General features: G+C 43.3%; 2 protein-coding genes across 6 annotated transcripts; both read left to right on the forward strand.

The window, feature by feature from the left end:
- The first annotated feature begins 2385 nt into the window (after positions 1-2385).
- LOC101924762 (beta-1,4-galactosyltransferase galt-1-like) lies at positions 2386-7795 on the forward strand. Its single transcript, XM_005231402.4, has 2 exons — positions 2386-2510; positions 5897-7795. Exon 2 carries the CDS (start codon positions 5956-5958, stop codon positions 7273-7275), a length of 1320 nt encoding a protein of 439 aa, XP_005231459.2. The 5' UTR covers positions 2386-2510; positions 5897-5955; the 3' UTR covers positions 7276-7795.
- A 600-nt stretch (positions 7796-8395) lies between these two features.
- Positions 8396-16915, forward strand: LOC101913358 (uncharacterized). Of its 5 annotated transcripts, XM_055815635.1 has the most exons (4): positions 8481-8738; positions 11929-11997; positions 14486-14568; positions 14728-16915. In XM_055815635.1, exons 3-4 carry the CDS (start codon positions 14494-14496, stop codon positions 16081-16083), a joined length of 1431 nt encoding a protein of 476 aa, XP_055671610.1. In that variant the 5' UTR covers positions 8481-8738; positions 11929-11997; positions 14486-14493; the 3' UTR covers positions 16084-16915. The 5 variants fall into 5 exon arrangements, with proteins under 5 accessions (XP_055671632.1, XP_055671610.1, XP_055671617.1 ...); XM_055815642.1 differs by lacking the exon at positions 11929-11997; XM_055815650.1 differs by lacking the exon at positions 14486-14568 and having other exon boundaries at positions 8488-8738.
- The last annotated feature ends 1856 nt before the right edge of the window (positions 16916-18771 follow it).

Raw genomic sequence — 18771 nt, forward strand, 5'->3', positions numbered from 1 at the left:
CTCAGCTCCAGGCCCTCAGCCCCCACCTGAGCTACGCTGCCTGAGGGGGCCCAGCCCCTCACCGACCCCGCAGACCCTCACCAGCCGGCCGGCTTGGCTTGGGTCCTGCCTCATCCCCACGGACCCGGCCAGCAGCCGCTGCACCTGACCTGTGGGTTGGCTTCCCTTCCCCGCCTGGCCTCGGGCCTGTCCCATCCCATGGGCTTGCCGGGTGGTCCGGGTGGGGGTGTTGGCCCTGGCTGTGGCCAGCCCCCCCTCACCTCGCTCTGGTAGCGAGGGCTGGGCACTGGCTGCAGAGGCCCCCACCCCACCAGCTGCCCCATCCCCTTGGGTCCCAGCTGCTTCCTGCGTGCAGAGCCCCCAGCCTTTGCAGCTCTGACATGTTCCCTGTGACTGTCTGCCCTGACAAACAGAAGCATCCACACCTGCTCGGAACTCTAGGCCCAGTCTATGCCTTTTCTGAAGGGGAAAAGGATGAGGAGGGAAGCAGAAATGTGTGTCTCCCCCTAGCAAAAATCTTGAATGCTTCTAGAACTGCACAGTGCTGTGGGAGGTTTTTGCAAGAACAGATGCGCGGGGAGATAGGATGAGAAAAGAGAGGGCTGTTCTTATGTACAGTAAGACAAAACAATGTCAGAATAGTGATAAAAGGCTGCCTAACTATCTGAAACAGGTTATTTAGCAAGAAAAATCAGTTTGTTTAAATGAAAGGCAATTAGTCGTATCATAAACAGTTTTACTTAGTATCAAGGTTACTGATGGGTTCCTGATGCTAGCTTTAGTTATCTTGTTTACTGGGTGGGTGGGAGTGTGTATAAAGGTATATTAATGTTATCGTTGCATGGAGACTTATTAACTGAAGGGCACAATAACCTAGCAGAAGCAGCCTCACATCAGGCATGAGCAGTGGTGGACAGTTCTTGCTGGTTGTTGTACTCCTAGACACTGTTGAAGAGCTTCTGAGGTAGGAGAAAATTACCTATTTCTTCTGTTGATTTATTTTTATTTATGTATTTTCCAGTGACTGTGCTGACACATGATAGTAGAGAAACAAGCAGACATAACAGTAAAAATTGTTGGGGAATTTTTATTGTTCCCCTTGAGGTGAATTAAGCACGTTTGTTAATTATAGAGATTTAATGAACACTGCATTGGACAGAGTCCCACAGCCATCAGCAGTTCTACAAGGAGCCCGCAAAGATGTGACAGAAGCCAGCTCCCCTGCCACACTGGAATGAGCACCCATGCTGTGAGCATCAGCATGGCATCCTCAGCCCATCGAGACCATCCCCCGGTGCCAGTGCTGCTGGCCAAGGGTGGCTTATAAGTGCTCTTGCTCGATCCATCATCACACATTACCTGACAATTGCTGAAGCATTTCCTATCTTACCAGCAAGGGAGTTTTCTCTCTTCACTGGAGTCATTATGTTTCCTGGTGTACCTGCTCCCAGACAGCTTAAGACAGTTTAACCCCCTCGGCAGTTAGGCCTTCTTGCCCTCCATGCCAGATAGTTTCTTAGTCACAAATTACTATTGCTGAGTAGTTACAATTTGAATTTCCCTTTCAAAATACTTCAGCTGTAATCAAGCCACCCCTGCAATTTCCCTTTCTCCCTCTAAGACAGCTGAAGATATATGTCTTTCCATAGAAATAGAACTAATTTAAAGTAAACATTGCAAGCCAACACTTTTATTAAGAAAAAGGGAATTTTTTCTTTCTAAATAGCTAATAAAGCAGGCAAATCCAGTTTGCTCCCAGAAAATCAACTGTTCTGTTCTTCTGCATGTCTCCCTACCGGTCTACTTCTCCCATTTAAGTTAGTATTTATGTTACTTATTCATACAACTCCAGCAGCCTGTCAAGTGTTGACTCAGGCTGTATCCACCTACCATTTCAGACACCGGATGTAGTAGATTAAATATTGGTATCATTAAATGCTAAGTTTTATTTTCTGGTTTCACAATGGTGCACACAATTGCTCTGTTGATTTTGTGTCATTATACAGTGAAAGAGATAATCTTAAAGGAGGACTAAGCTTACCCAAAAGCTCCTCTGAAAAACACAAGGGTCTCTTTAAGATTAGACTTGTTAAAACACATTTGGTTACAGCTGATCTAATGGGAAGTATTTAAATCCTGATCTAGATAAATCACCCAGAACATGCACACAGACACCATAAACAGAGGAAAATTATCATCTACCATTCTCCCAGTTAACAGATATGAATGTCTAGAGGCTGAGGTGGTATAAATATCAATTGAAAAATGTATAATTTAATGAAGTAGAAGTTCTTTATCTGAGAAAATGACAGAAAGGAACGCAAACTGTTGTGCTGTACAGGAAGCTGCCCAGGTCACGGGATTTCCCTCAGACACTCAAAAGTACTGGTATAATTGTAGAGGAAGCAGATGCTGGGCTACAAGCAAGGCTGCAAGGTCTCTCAGTGGGAGTGTAAGGCAGAACTGGCGCACTGGAAAGCACAAAGTGCTAGACAAAGAGGCTTGAAACGGTGAGTAAGTACGCTACCGTTTGATTCCTCTTAATGTTCAGGAGTGCACGATTTTGTGTGTTCTGGTGAAATATGAAGACTACATATAGCAAGCAGGGACTCCATTATTTCTCTTTATGCAACAACTGAAAAATGCTGAGGCGTTGTCTAACTATGCCGGTCAAAATGAGTGCCAGTTATATAAAGCTTCACTAAAACAGTTATTAAAAGCAAGGCTTTTGCTGTGTTGTGTGAATAAGTGTCCTGAACTCTGTTGATAGAACGTACCTTGCAGTAAAACATTGTGTTCCTGTTTCTTCTCTGTACTGCAAGTGGTATTAACCTGAATGGGCAGAGAAGGTCCAGAGTTGCTAACACATTTTAAAACCCTTCTTTTAAAGAGGAGGGATAATTTCTCATTTCAGAGCACACAGTGTTTTCTTCAGTAACACAGACCATAGTGATATAACGCATGGTGGAACAGAGGTCATTCGCTCAACATTGGAATGTCATTATTTTGCATGCAGTGAGGCTTTGCCAACATACATCCATTTGAACTAAGGATAATACAATAAGCATCTCTTAATAACATCATGAACTAAGGACAGTACAATAAGCATCTCTTAATAACATCGTGTACAAGCCTTTTTCAGAATGACAGTGGCTATTTCTGGTCAGAAATTATTGTTCTGACAATAGCTGAGATGCTGCATTTTTGTAATGATCCCATCCCAGCCGGAAAAAGAGAAACTTAACATTTTTAGTCACCTTGTTCAGTGGACATCAGCTAATGGCTGCAGCCTGTGGACTCCAAATGAGGTGGCGCAAGCTGGAACCCAAAATCATATTTCATATTTGGGAAATGATGCCATCCTTTTCCTGTAAAATTCATGTATCAATTAATCTCCCTTTGAGCAGGTCAAGATGAAACACTGAAATGGTAGAGTAGCAGTCGCTGAAGGTCTCCAGAAACTAAAAAAATATTTGAGGAGAAAACAGTAGGTTATTTAAGCAGACAATATAGATCTCTATGTTTTTATAGACTTCTTTATGTAAAAGGGACCTATTTGTTTTATTTATTGTCCCTGTCTGTAAAGTTTTACTCACAGCCACCGTTCATGCCCGAGGAAGCCTCTGGTTTCTGATGGGAATGCAAGTTTGCTTTTTTCCAGATCAAGTGGTTAATAATGCTTTTGGCATGCTGATACTCATTGTTATTAGTCTAAAAATAAGCTATTGGGATGAATTTGCGCTACCCAAATTGTGTAATGTATGCGTACAATATTTGTGAAGAGAAACTGTATCAAAAGTTTGTTTGTGCATAGTTAAAAGTTGACAACAGATTGATTCACCTAGAAGATATGCGATGCAAGAGAGCTTTTGAGTGAACTTCCTGCTTTGCGTAACTTCCACGTAAAACTAAGATGGAGACTTCTGTGCAGAGGGGTGTGCAGGAATTGCTCTCTTTTTACATTGGCTAGAAAGTAGTGGTGTTCCAAAAGGAAGAGGGAGTAAATGAGAGTACTTGCCATGAGTGGATTTTAACATTAGGTCTTTATTGCAGGAAGAGACTACTAGTTTCCTAACATTCTTAAATCTTTTAAATGCAATTTTCATGTAAATTTCCCAATCCTAATTTAACAGGAAGCTTTTAAGGCATGTTACTGCCTGGTGTAAGACTGGCAGTTGAAAATGTATTTCACCATAACTGTGTAATGATTTTTGCATTTACCATTGGTATAGAAAAACCAAACCCAAAACCAAGTCCAAACCCCTGGAACCTGTATTTCTGTAAATAAACATGACAGACATTAATGATGAGGAACTTTATTAGTGCTTTCTTTCATCTCACCCTTTAGCAAATTTGCCCCATCCTCCCCAGAAAAGTTTATACCAGGATTCTCAGATTTTCTCTGCCTTCCTCAGTCACTGTGTTGTTCTCATGGATGGGAAGATTGGACCCATAAACTACTCTACTTTTACAGCCTCATTAAAGCTCCTGTCCTTGTTACATGCTTTTTGATCATAAGACTTACTCCCATCTCTGAAGAATTCTGTTGATTTTTTCAAAGGGAACACTGACAGCTAAATCCCACCTCCAAAGAAGGGAGAAGAAAAAAAAAAAAATGTGGATAAGTAACAAGAACTAGAACTTACATGACAATTTGCAGAGAGCAACACAAGATTTTGACTTTAGAGAATGGGTCATTATACAACATTCTTAAAGCTTTTGAGGCCAAAAAGTGAAAAAGAACAGCTGAGCAACATCTTGAATTTACAAATTACAGCAGGCAGCAGTGCTTTCATCGTGGTCTTCAAACCTTGTACTATGAAATCAGAAGAGAGCTGTAACTAAAGTGTCAGTTTTGTGTGTAATTAGAAAGAGGTTGTTATTCAGCTGAGATTGAGTGTGTACAAAAGAGGACAGAACACGTAAAAACTGTACAGACAATAGTTTATTGTTCCGATGTGTTGTTGTGATGTGTCACATTATATCGTGCCCTCATGGCCACTCACAGAATAAAGCAAGGATTGGGTTTGTTTTAATTTGCCTTTCATCTGCTTGATGGTTTAAGGACGTATGAATATCAGCCTACGATTGCATACTGAAAACCTTCACTGTATAGTCTGAATTTGGTAACATCCTGGAGAACATGAAGTTTCCATGGCAAGGTTACGAAGTTCAGTAGTGCACATGGTCCCAGTGAAGGGTCACAAAATTCACATAAAGTCCTACTGAAATCAACTACTGATTTAGAACTGAGGTCTGACACTTGACATCTTCAGTGGCAAAAGCAATTTACATTTACAGTAACCTCACCCGCAACAAGGTTGAACAAGGTCATTCTTTTCAAACCTGTTTTCCTAGATAATGTTGAATACCACAGGATCCTACTAGGCTCTGAAAGCAATTCCTTCATGACATGGCAAGCAGGACACTGAGAGACTGTGACAGGATCACTCCTACCCAATACAAAAGAATGCAGTTTGAGTTTGTTAACAGTACCTTTTCTAGAAAGAAGAAGGGAATGGATAACTATAGTTTTAAATGCTTCTCAGAATACCAAAAGATAAAGAATGTGGGTTTTCAGTAACATAAAATTTCTTCCATGCTCCCAAGTGATTCAAATTGCACTCTATTGTCATTAGTATATACCAAAACAGCTGAAAATGTTGCACTGGGCCCAGTCGTAGACTGAAATATATAATAAAGTTTGGAATCAGGGGATGTAAAAGAGTCCCTCAGTTTTATCCAAACCTCTATGAAAAGTCAGGTTTTCATAATAAAGTTTGAAGAATCAAAACAATAACTATTGTGTTTAAGAGAATACAGTTCAATAAATAAGATTATTTCTTTTTGGCAAATCGCTGAAAGTGTGCTTTTTTGTGTGTTTGTTTTGTTTCAGAGAAAGTGAATAGAAGACAGTGTAAAGGTCTGTTAAGTTCCAAATCGTGGAATTCAGCAATGATGCACTGTGGAAAAAAAAATATTTGTGGTGTTACTGCATGTATCCTTATTTTTGCAACCATTTTCATCTCTTCCTGGAAAGATGCTCAGCAACAGAATAACATAACTAGGAAACACTTCCCCCAGGCAACCACTACCAGTCCAGCATATCAGTCTTGTAGAGGAGAACCTGCTCAAAATGTAATAACACCATTAAAAGATAATAGAACTTTTATTATATCTGCATACTTTGACAACAGAGAAAGCAAAGTCACTCGTGTGATCGGGATTGTTCACCATGCAGAAGTAAAACAACTATACTGCTGGTTCTGCTGTCAGGACGACAGAAAGATGTATGTATCAAAAGCAACAATTGACGTTCACTCGGACAGATTTGGGTTCCCTTACGGTGCAGCAGATATAATTTGTTTGGAACCCGAAGGCTGCGATCCAACACACGTATCAGTTCATCAGTCTCCACATGGAAATATTGACCAGCTGCCAAGGTTTGAAATCAAAAACCGCAAGACTGAGACCTTTTCTGCTGACTTCACTGTATGCATCTCTACCATGTTTGGAAACTACAACAACGTCTTGCAGTTTATACAGAGTATGGAAATGTACAAGATTCTTGGGGTACAGAAGGTGGTGATCTATAAGAACAACTGTAGCCATCTGATGGAGAAAGTCCTGAAGTTTTATATGGAAGAAGGAACTGTGGAGATAATTCCCTGGCCCATAAACTCACACCTCAAGGTTTCTTCAAAATGGCTCTTCATGCAAGATGGAACACACATTGGCTACTATGGGCAAATCACAGCTCTCAATGACTGTATATACCGTAACATGCGGAGGAGCAGATTTGTACTTCTTAATGACGCTGATGAAATAATTCTTCCCCTTAAGCACTCAGACTGGAAAACGATGATGAGCAGCCTTCAGCAGCAAAACCCGGGGGCTGGCGTTTTCCTCTTTGAGAACCACATCTTTCCAGAAACCGTGTCGACTCACATGTTCAACATTTCATCCTGGCATACTGTTCCAGGTGTTAACATATTACAGCATGTTCACAGAGAGCCTGACAGGAAAAACGTTTTTAATCCCAGGAAAATGATAATCGATCCACGAAAGGTGATTCAGACTTCAGTCCACTCTGTCCTACGTGCTTATGCGGACAGTGTGTATGTTCCCATGGATGTTGCCCTCATTTATCACTGCCGGGTGCCCCTTCAGGGACACCTTCCCAGAGAAGCCCTCATCAGGGATACAACACTGTGGAGATATAACTCATCGTTAATCACGAATGTTAACAAGGTGCTGTATCAGACCGTACTGTAAGCTCAGAAGCGCAACCTTGGTTGTAAGGAGGGAAAGTGGAGAGCTACCCGTTCTGTGGGCAGGCAGAGGACAGATTGTAAGATCCTATTAAAATCACTTTCACGTGAAGCTTACGTCTTACAGAGGCTTGGGAGAACAGCCCTTTTGTGTACTGTGCAAAGGTGAACGCGTCTGACTTGTGAACTGAATCAAGGTATCCAGGGAAGAGATTTTCAAAACCGAAAAAATGTATTTGATCCAAAAAGGGTGGTGGAGGCGTCATACCACTATTTCCTAGAGATGTTCGCACACCGTTGGGAGGAGCCTGATGGTGTTGTTGTCTCCACAGGAAATTGGTGTCACATACCTCTTACTAGAGATATATATCCCTTTGACGGTATCTTACACATCTGTGGCACTGGAAGTTGACTGTGTTGTGTGTGCTACAATTGTAAGTGCACTAATGACATTTAGAGGTGTTGCAATAGGCATGTACTGCTGTGGTGTCCCCAACAATAAATGCACTGTATATTTAAAATCATCTGTTATTCACAGGAGTGACGGTCTGTGATGTATGGCTTTCACCACTAGAAAAAATCCCAGGACAGAACTCACATGAATGCCAACATTGCATGTTGGTGTAGCAATGACTGGGGTAGCAGCTGCTGCCTCCAAGAAGCGTTTTTGTGAACAACTGAATTTTATCATTACCTAATTATCAGATTCCCCTTTACATTTGTCTTTTAATCGATTTGCATTTTGAAGACAATGGCTTGCTTGTGTTTCTCCATTTTACACAAGCTAATTAGACGAACCGACAGGTAAATGCCGGGGTCGGGCCCTGAGCCCCGCTTCGGCGCGGCTGGGCCGGGAGCAGCGCTACCGCCGCCCCGCTCCCCCCGGGCCGCCTGCGGGGCGCGGGCTGCGCACCCCCCGGGCCCGCCCCACGCACCGCTTGCCCGCCCGCCCCGTACAAACGCCCCCGGGGAACCCGCGACGGCGGCGGGCACTGGGGGGGGGGCGGGAAGGGGTGCGGCTTGCCACTGGCTCGCCGGGCAGCTCCCGGGGCCGCGCCCCGCCCGGGGACCCCGGCAAGCCGCCGGTACCGGTAGCGACCCGCCGGGGCCACCCCAGAGTTGGGCCCGCGGGGGGACGGCGGCGGGCGCAGGGGCCCTCCGGACGCGCGGCCCGGGCGGGGCCCGCGGGGTCTCCCCTCGCTCTCCTGCCCGCAGCCGCAGGTGCCCGGCCGAGCGGCCCCGCCCCGCGGCAGCTGGTGCCGGGGTGGGAGCGGCGCGGCGGGACGGGCGGCCCCGGCCCGGCAGCTGCCTCTGACTGGGCGCCGGCGCTGCGGCTGCTGCGCGGGGCCCGCACCCGGCGTCCCCAGCGGAGGGGGCTCGGCGAGGCCGGATTCGTTTCCACCCAAGGAATGGCAAAGGCGGTGGCGGGCAGCTGTGGCGCTGTTTGCCGGTGCTAACCGTCTAACGGTAAGTTAAAACATTTTTTTTTGAAGTCTCCGTCTGAATACGCTGCGAGCCTGGAGCGTGATTTTGGACGGAAAGGCCGCGCAGCCCCTCCGGGCGCACGCCAGGCCCGGCCGGCAGCTCCGCACCCGCGGGGGCGAGCTCGGTGCCGCGACAGAGAGACGCTCGTGGGCTGAGCCAGGCAGCCGGAGAGGTAAGTCAAAGCGACATAAGGGATCTATCCGCCGCTCCCCGCAGCAGGGGCGGTTCCGTCACGTCCAGGACGGCAGGGCTGCCTGACGCGCCGCGCCGACCTGCCGAGACAAACGCCGTACCGCCGCGTGCCCCTGCCTGGGCCCAGCTGTGGCCGCCCGCCGCGCCCCGCGCCCAAGGTGCAGCCGGGCCCCGCCCCCGCGGCCTGCCCCGCCCCCGCGGCCTGCCCCGCCCCCGCGGCCTGCCCCGCCCCCGCGGCCTGCCCCGCCCCCGCGGCCTGCCCCGCCCCCGCGGCCTGCCCCGCCCCTCGTACCCCCGGCCCGGGGAGGTGGGCGCGGCGCGGGGGGGCCCGGCCGCTCGGTGGGCGCCCATCTAGTGTCGCGGGCGCCGCTGTGGTCACCAGCCCGGAGCGCAGCGCCCTGCGAGCTCTCGCGGCGGGACGAACCGTGTCCCAGCTGAGGAGGTTCAGTGCGCGAGGCCGACAGCGGGAGGGACAGTATTTTCAGTGTTGCCAGAGGATTGTTACTTGGCCTGATGGACCCATTTTCAAAGCACGCGAGGTCCGGTTGTTCGCAGTAGTAGTTCTGCTGAGGGATGTATGTGCACTGTAGGAGGTGTGTGCATACAGGGGAGCGCTGCCAGGCCCTGTGCCGCGGGGTCGTCAGGAGGTGTTGGGCCAGCACACTGGCCTGGTGGGTGGTTAGAATAGAAACGGCCAGCTTAATTTTTTTTAGAGCAATATTTTATGAATAATGGAATAATACTGCCCTCAGTTTAATCCTTCAAACAATACACGTTGGCGGACTTTGGACCATATAGAGAGGAAGGACAACAGTGTTTCAGAGAGTCTTTCTGAAAGAGATAAGATATCAGAAGATTAGCCAAGACAATCTAGATAAGGATGGTAAATGATTGTTAGTCTTACGAATTTTTGTTTTTGTTTATGCACCAGTGGTGTATGTTGTCACTTCTGGGGAAAACCATAAAGCAGATGGCAGAGTATAACTTTTTCCAAAAATAATGATTTAATAATGCTCTTTGTAGTTAGACCCTGGATAAACCAAGGATTAGACTCTTTATTGTCCTGTGCAACTGAATATTAATGACTGAAACTTTGCAGTCACCTCTGCCAGTTGCTCCTTGTCCTCACCCTGGGTTGGGAGATGAAGTGGTAAGCTGAGAGTTACCAGAATTAAACTCAGTCTAGTCATTGCGAAGATACTGAAATGGGTGGCATAAAAGGCCTTCAGCTGTCTCAATGCAAATAAAACAAACTGCAAAGGAAGGCCACAACGCAGAGAACACGTGGAGGAGATTAATAATGACCTAGGAGTGGCTGTTGAACTAAATTAGCACTTTGTTCCACCTTTTATTAAGGACAATGCTAGTTGTGGAGGGTTAAAGAAAGGTGACAGAAAAGACAGTCTGAAAATAGAAGTTGTACAGCAAAAGTAAAAACAACATTCCAGTTGGAAGGTGATACTGAATAGTTTCCATTCCAAAATTCTAAGAAGACAGAAGCTATTGATAGCAGGTGTTTCATAAATGTGTCACGTGTGTAGTGGTACCATGTGGCAAGAGAAAGCATGAGCAGTTCCTTGGTTTAGGAAGGGGATAAGTATATGCAAGTTTGTAAATGCAATCTTGGTCACGTACAAGGTTTTAGAGTAGATTTTTAGAAGGGCTGTGACGAAAGAAATAAGGAGAAATGTGATTAATTTGAGCAACCTGGTCTAGTGAAAGATGTCCCTGCCCACAGCAGAGGGGTTGGAACTAGATGATCTTTAAAGGTCCTGCCCAACCCAAACCAGTCAGTGATTCTGTGATTCTAACTGGGACAAGTGCTCTTTATTGTGCAACTGCAGTTGGCTGAGAGATTGAGTAGGTGCATTAATCTTCGGCTGATGACAGCTCAGATGTATCTCTGCAATGTGATGCATCTGCAAACAATGTAATCCTGGCATATGTTAAGAAAGAATATTTCCATCGGTGATGAGGGCTTGTCACTGTCATGTACAAATGGACAAGGAACAGAAATTTCTCATCTCCTGTGCTAGAGATTAACTGAAACTGGGCCAACTGCACAGGAGCAACTGGTCAAGGAAGAGTGTTTCTTATGAGAGGGTATTAGAACAGCCTGTCTTGTTTAATAAAAAAGCAGCAAATGGGAAGACTAGGCGGTGTGACTGCAGTCCATAAATGCAATAGGGTGGAAGAAGGGCTCTTTTACTATTAAGGGGAATACTGACAAATAACAAACTGGCACAAAGTAGCCATTGATACTGTCAGCTAAATTTAGTATTAAAGCAAATCTGCATAGTGTTCTACCTGGATAGTAATTGGAATTAAAAGACGCAAAACTAGAATGAATTATTGTTATCATAAAATAAACTTTTTAAGTATGCTGGAAGCATGGTTTTTAAAGTCAAAATTGGCCAAGTACACTCTATAGTGAGGAAATACAAATGTAATGTTCCTAATTAACCTGACTATATATTTTCTGACTACATACCTGTGCAGTTAATTTCAGAGGATCAAAAGTCATGAGTCACATGTTGGGAAAACCATGAATTTAACTCCTTAATAATGACATATTTATTTAAGATTCTGTGTTCTGGTGTGCCTTGAGTTCTGTATTTTGCTCTTTTTCTCTGCTTCTAGAACCTGCTGTTGTTTCAGATCTCTCTCACAGTTCCTCATCAGAATTTGTATTTACCTATTTTAATTAAGTCTATAGTATGTTACTGAAAAAATTTATTGCTCAAGAAATACAGATATATAGGATGTTTTTCTAGTTCTCTTTAAGTATGTGCATGAACTGCAGTTGTATCAACATGCAGGATTAATTTCCAGAAGGATGCTTAAGCAGCCTTAAAAAAGTCACCCAAGCACCTAGGTTTCATTTGCTTCAACTCCACACTCAAGTTTGTCATTTAAATTAAGTTCTTGGGAGGCAACTGTATGCTTTGCACAAGACAAGGAAAACTTGTTTTTCTGGTAGGTGTGGCTGCTGTTACGTCATTAAAGAACACTAACCACGGGAAATAAAATGTGTCAGCAAGTGCCTTAGGTATGTACTAGCATTTTTTTCCTCAGTATTGTTCTATACTGAACAATTTGTGCAATTAAATATTAATCTTAAAATACTTAAGTTTTTACCTGCTTAGAATACACAATTTGTAGGTTATACCTTAGCAAAAATAAATGGAGGACTGAACAGAACTTCACTCAGCTATCTGCTTTAAAAGGTACTTTTTGCTTTCTGATGTTTACTGTTCAAAACACTGTTGAAGTATTTTTTTTAAATGTTCATTACTTATAGCAAGCAAAAGCAGAAGAAATAACAGGTAATAAATTAATTTTATTATTTAATGATGACATGGTTTGATTTTTCTTCAGTAAAAAAATAGTTATTCTAGAAGGCCAAACAATAATTTAAGTCATAAACAGGCAAGACCAAGGAAAAAATGTTAAATATGACCTACTCTGTGTTGTAAGAATGCTAAAATATATAGCAACCTGGGAATAAGAATGTCCAGGGGAAACTTTTTGCCTGATTTTAGAATGTTTAATAAAAAGACTTAGAAAATGTGAGGTTTTCTTAGTCACAAGTCTCCAGCAGAAGGTTGTACGACAGTAGCAGGCTCTTACCACATATCTGCAGGTCTGCTCTAAAGGCTTCTGAGGGGGGGGACTCTCCAGGTCAGAGATGAGGAGCCAGCGCTGGCTGCTGCTGCTGCTCTGCTTTGTGCCTACTGTGCTCTAGGGGAGATTCCTGGCCCTGTGACTCTTCTGGTCTGAAAGCACTTTCTTGGTGGCTAGGAAAGGCTGCTATAAATCATCAGCCTTGGCAAATGGGGCGTTTTAAGGGGTGTGTTGTGACCATCTTTCTCCTTACTTTGCTTTTTCACGAAAGAGCAGTCGTGAAAATGTTGCACATTATTCTGAAGGTGTGGACAGTTACTTTTTGCTTAAACTCGGTTGAGATTCAGAAGCTGGATTTTACTGGTTGTAAAATACTGTATTTAAGCACAAAACCAGACCCTAGCGGAATTTTTCAAGCCAAACAGTGAAGTTGTCAGTGATTTTTAGGAACTTCCAAAGCTGTGAAGCTGCTGAGTATGATATCTGGATCAAAACTATGGATTTAGGTTCGTTCTGGTTTTGTATCTTGCTTACTTTTCTTTGAAAATGCTACTTTTCTGTTCCATCACAAAACAGTATCAAGATAGAGGCTTTCAAAATAGCTTTACACAATGTGTGAAATCTGGGGGAAAAAGCATGAAATACGAGGTTTAATTATTATCTTAGAATAGACTGAGTAATATGCTTTGGAAAAAGTAGTTAGATATTTAGCTTGTGCATACTCTCTGAACATACTTAGCTTAATAAGTACTTAAGCAAGTGATTTTATTAAGTCTTGAGAAGTAAGTGAAAGGACAAGAAATATGAGAATTTTCCAGTTTCTGCTGCAACTGTCACATTGCTACCTGTTTTAGCTACAAAATATAGAAATCTGGGTCTTTTAATGATACTATTTTTTTTTCTCAGCAGCTGACTTTATGCAGCTATGACATGCCTACTAGAAACATTTTCTTCATCTTGTTCAATAGAATCAGTTTATTCTATCTTGACATTTTACCCCATGCTTCTTGCTGGCAGTCGGGGATACTGCCTTCTGCCAGTCCAATTCTCTAATATAACGTGAATTTGATTAATCTGGGGCACTCTTCTTCCAAGAATCTCTGTGGTACAAGCAGTCCTTTGAAGAAACTTGCTGTCACCTTACTGTTTTATGGATCGTATCTGGATGCCTAAAGATGAATTTGTAAAGGAAACTAATCTGAGCTCTACTTGCAGAAATTATGGCTCTAGAGTGCCATGAGCTCCCCGTCAGGCATTGGCACTGGCTGGCACATGAGTGCTGCTAAAGAATTTGGCCATCCAGGTGCTTGGGGATGCCTGCCTGTTCCTGCAGCAGCAAGAGTTTAAGATCTGGCCCCAAAACCATGCCAGGGCCTGAGCCAGCATTAATGCCATGTGAGAGGGGCCCAGGTCTCCGTGAAGCGTAGTACGAGGCAACCTTCCCTGCAAGCCCTGCCTTGTACAGTGCTAAGGAGGGCAGAACTGGTAACTGAGAATGAGTTTTATACCCACATAGGTTTCACCTGTCTTCTGAGTTTTATCAGTTGACCTTCCTCTGTGTGTATTTTGTCATCTGTTGTGAATTGCAAATTAGGGAATTGATACATCAGCAATTGTATCTGGACCATCATGTGCAATCCCCAATTGCCACGTTTTTTATGAAGCTGATTAATTCTGTATACATTTAATTTGTATATCTGCCCCTAACTTGCCTGTGAGAAGTCTGGTTGAGGGTTTTATTTGTGTATAATTTACATAAACACCGTGTAGAAGAAAAAAACCCCAGCTTTTGTTTTGCTTTAAAAATTACTGCCCGATTATTTAATTTGATATACTAAAGTTTGGATTATAGAAAATCATGAATAATGGCTCCTTGTCTCCTATATATAAACCTCTGTCATATTCTTTCACAGAACCTTCCATGTACAGAAACTTCCACACACCTGACATAGAGGCATTGAGAATGTCACATACAGTATTGTCAATTCAATTAAAGGTGTGTTTTGTGACCTATTTTTTTATGAAAACACAGTACCTGTGTCTCTGATTATGTAGTGCACAATGATAGAGATCTGTGCCCCATCTTGTTAGAGAAATTCTTGAGCAACAAACATGAGTAAATATTGTCTCATACTACATATTTTCTTTTCTGCAGATGTGGCAGCATGAAGTGCAAGGAAAAAGAAATCTGCATCCACATTCAGATACATTCAAAATGTTGTGTGGTGGGAAAAAACCTTATTTTGCTGTTGCTGTGTGCATTGTTACTTTAACTTCAATGGTCACGCTTTCTTACCTTAGGTTACAGAGACTTTCTTACCTGCCAAAAATAATTCAAGAAGGTAGCAGATGTAGAGGGAGAATTACCTATAGCACAATAACACCATTAAAAGATAACAGAACTTTTATTATATCTGCATACTTTGACAACAGAGAAAGCAAAGTCACTCGTGTGATCGGGATTGTTCACCATGCAGAAGTAAAACAACTATACTGCTGGTTCTGCTGTCAGGACGACAGAAAGATGTATGTATCAAAAGCAACAATTGACGTTCACTCGGACAGATTTGGGTTCCCTTACGGTGCAGCAGATATAATTTGTTTGGAACCCGAAGGCTGCAATCCAACACACGTATCAGTTCATCAGTCTCCACATGGAAATATTGACCAGCTGCCAAGGTTTGAAATCAAAAACCGCAAGACTGAGACCTTTTCTGCTGACTTCACTGTATGCATCTCTACCATGTTTGGAAACTACAACAACGTCTTGCAGTTTATACAGAGTATGGAAATGTACAAGATTCTTGGGGTACAGAAGGTGGTGATCTATAAGAACAACTGTAGCCATCTGATGGAGAAAGTCCTGAAGTTTTATATGGAAGAAGGAACTGTGGAGATAATTCCCTGGCCCATAAACTCACACCTCAAGGTTTCTTCAAAATGGCTCTTCATGCAAGATGGAACACACATTGGCTACTATGGGCAAATCACAGCTCTCAATGACTGTATATACCGTAACATGCGGAGGAGCAGATTTGTACTTCTTAATGATGCTGATGAAATAATTCTTCCCCTTAAGCACTCAGACTGGAAAACGATGATGAGCAGCCTTCAGCAGCAAAACCCGGGGGCTGGCGTTTTCCTCTTTGAGAACCACATCTTTCCAGAAACCGTGTCGACTCACATGTTCAACATTTCATCCTGGCATACTGTTCCAGGTGTTAACATATTACAGCATGTTCACAGAGAGCCTGACAGGCAAGATGTAATCAATCCCAGGAAAATGATAATCGATCCACGAAAGGTGATTCAGACTTCAGTCCACTCTGTCCTACGTGCTTATGCGGACAGTGTGTATGTTCCCATGGATGTTGCCCTCATTTATCACTGCCGGGTGCCCCTTCAGGGACACCTTCCCAGAGAAGCCCTCATCAGGGATACAACACTGTGGAGATATAACTCATCGTTAATCACGAATGTTAACAAGGTGCTGTATCAGACCGTACTGTAAGCTCAGAAGCGCAACCTTGGTTGTAAGGAGGGAAAGTGGAGAGCTACCCGTTGTGTGGGCAGGCAGAGGACAGATTGTAAGATCCTATTAAAATCACTTTCACGTGAAGCTTACGTCTTACAGAGGCTTGGGAGAACAGCCCTTTTGTGTACTGTGCAAAGGTGAACGCGTCTGACTTGTGAATAGAGACGTACCTTGTAAGAGTCCACAGTGATCGAGTGCTAGTTTAGAGTTGGGCTCCTCAGGGAAAGTCTCTACTGTAGCTTTGTTAGGTGTGAGAGCCGAGGCATAGTGAGAAGATGGCTCATTTATAGCCTGTAACTATGGAAGGGCATTATTCAAGGCCTAGGAGGTGACCATTTAGAAATTAGAAAGTTAATTTAATGATTTCTACCTTTCCCTCTTTTTCTTTTCACATCTTCGTATATGTTTCAGCTAGTACAATGAACCTGTGAATTACCTGAAGAAGGAATGAATTGATTTTTGATTATTTGTATCTCTGAATCACTTGGTGGACAAAAAAGTACAGCTGTGCTTAGTAATGCTCATTAAAAGGTGGCTTGGGACAGCGTTTCCCAGATGAAGACCTGCATTGGCATTCACCCTGTAACTCGTTAGAATCACAGAAGCAAGATAAGAAAACAGCAGTTGTAGCACTGGAACTGCCACTTTTTTAGAGGTGTTTCTTCTTATGGGAAACGGGAATTTGTAGCAGAGCTGTAAGTTATTTAATAATAACCAAGCATCAATGCAGATGGTATTACTTCTTCTGGAAAATGTAAAATGAGTTTGTTTTCAATTAAAAATCAATAAATCAATATTTCTTAACTGAGTCAAATAATGCAAAAGGCTATCCACAGTTTTCAACCTACGTGCAAAAAATACAACTACAGTCAGTTTTAAAGGTAATGTTGCTTAATTCTTGAAGTTTGTATGTCACTGTACTGGTACTAAATTTGTGCCAAGTTGAGTAAAAGGTAAACAAATACATTGTGAAAATAATCGAGCAGAATCTACCAGATTCAATAGCAAAAAAAAGGAACCCCTTATCTTCTTGGAAATAGCGTTTGTTAAAGTGGTGATGTATTGTAAGGGTAAACGTAGCTGCTGGGGTGCTGATCCAAATGACTATTTAGCAGGGGTTTTGAGACTTGTAAATTTGAGAAGGGTGAGCCTTCTTGTTACCTGCAGCTGTTCTGAATTACTTAAGCGGTAAGTGCTGAGTTATGTTGGAAAGCTTTAAAATGGAGGCAAGGGCTACAGACTGATGTTAAAGAAAAGGAGGCTGTTGTGAACTGAAAAGGTTGTTTCCAGGTGGAAAGATGGAGGTATGAACAGCAACTTATGATGTGTAATAGCTTTTTTTTTTTTTCTTCTTCTTCTTTTTTTTCTGGGGCCATGAAGCCTCATAACAAACTGTTTCTTCATTCACAAAGCTTAGGCATTAGGTGGATTTTAGTCCTTTAGTAATGGGTAAATTGAATTATGTTGCTGCTTTATGTAGGTTTAAGGGTACGGCAGCTGCATCTCATCCAACCTCTACCTAAAAATAATACCAAGTAGTTTGTAACTTCTGCTGAAGGGTCAGATGGGAAGCAAAGTAAATGAAGTATTTGCTCACTGTAGCTTCACAATTTTGGTCATATTTTTTTCTGTTTGCTAAGCCCCCAAAGCTATGTGCAGTGTACTGATGTGGTAATGTATTAGACCCTTCCTATGAAGGGACGTCCAGGGGCAGTGATAGTCTGATAATTTGGTCTGTGGCAGAGAAGTGTGTGTGAGGGCAGGTGTGCTTTTTTTTTTTTTTTTTAATTTTAAATTTCTACACCAGTGTCATGTTTTCATTCCTTCATCTGTTTTGTGGTGGCACATACCTGTGCCCTTAAGAAGCACCATCATTAGCAGATTATTATCATTAGCTAGCATATGTCCAGGTGGAACTTCTACTTAGAAGTCTTCAAGAGACAATCTGGAAATAAGTGTTTGCTAATTGTGTTTATAATAATCATCAGCTGCTATTGTAACAGGCTAAAACTTCATTCAACTAAAACTAAAAGGGTAGAAGAGCAGTGTAGCGTGTATTGCATGCTTATCATGCTTTTCTGCTTGCATACTCTGGGACAATGCAGAAAAGGAGAATTTTGAGTTCCTAATTTTGAAAAATTTTCTGCAACTTGTAAAGTACATGTGGCAGGCTCCCTTTCCAGCTGCAACTTCATGGCTGTTAACAAACTGCTATTTGCTTTACAGTGGCAGCAGCATCTCCCAAGGTCTGCATCAACAAATTGACAGCTGTATTAACATCGGCGGTGCCTGCCGCAGTGATGGTCTTGCTTGGCTAGAGGTCCATTTAGAATTGTAGACCTGTGTAGTTTAAAAGGTGCAGCTGGAAATCCAGCTCCCAGCTCAAAGCAGGGTGAGGTAGCATGGTTTGCTCAACACTTGTCTAGGTGAGCTGGATACACAATCTCTCTGGGCAGCCTGTTCCAGTCTTAAACTACCCTCACAGTGAAGAACTAGTCAGAATTTCTCTTGTCGCAGTTTGTGACCATTGGCCTGCTGCATGATGCCGACACGAGCCTGACTTTGTCTTCTCTATACCTTCATATTGGGTAGCTGGAGACAGTAGCAGTGCCTCCTTACCCCATGCCCACTCCACCTTCCCTTCCCATCCCCCACCATTCTCTC

The sequence above is a fragment of the Falco peregrinus genome, chromosome 1 (genome assembly GCF_023634155.1).
Source record: "Falco peregrinus isolate bFalPer1 chromosome 1, bFalPer1.pri, whole genome shotgun sequence".
NCBI classification, from domain to species: Eukaryota; Metazoa; Chordata; class Aves; order Falconiformes; family Falconidae; genus Falco; species Falco peregrinus.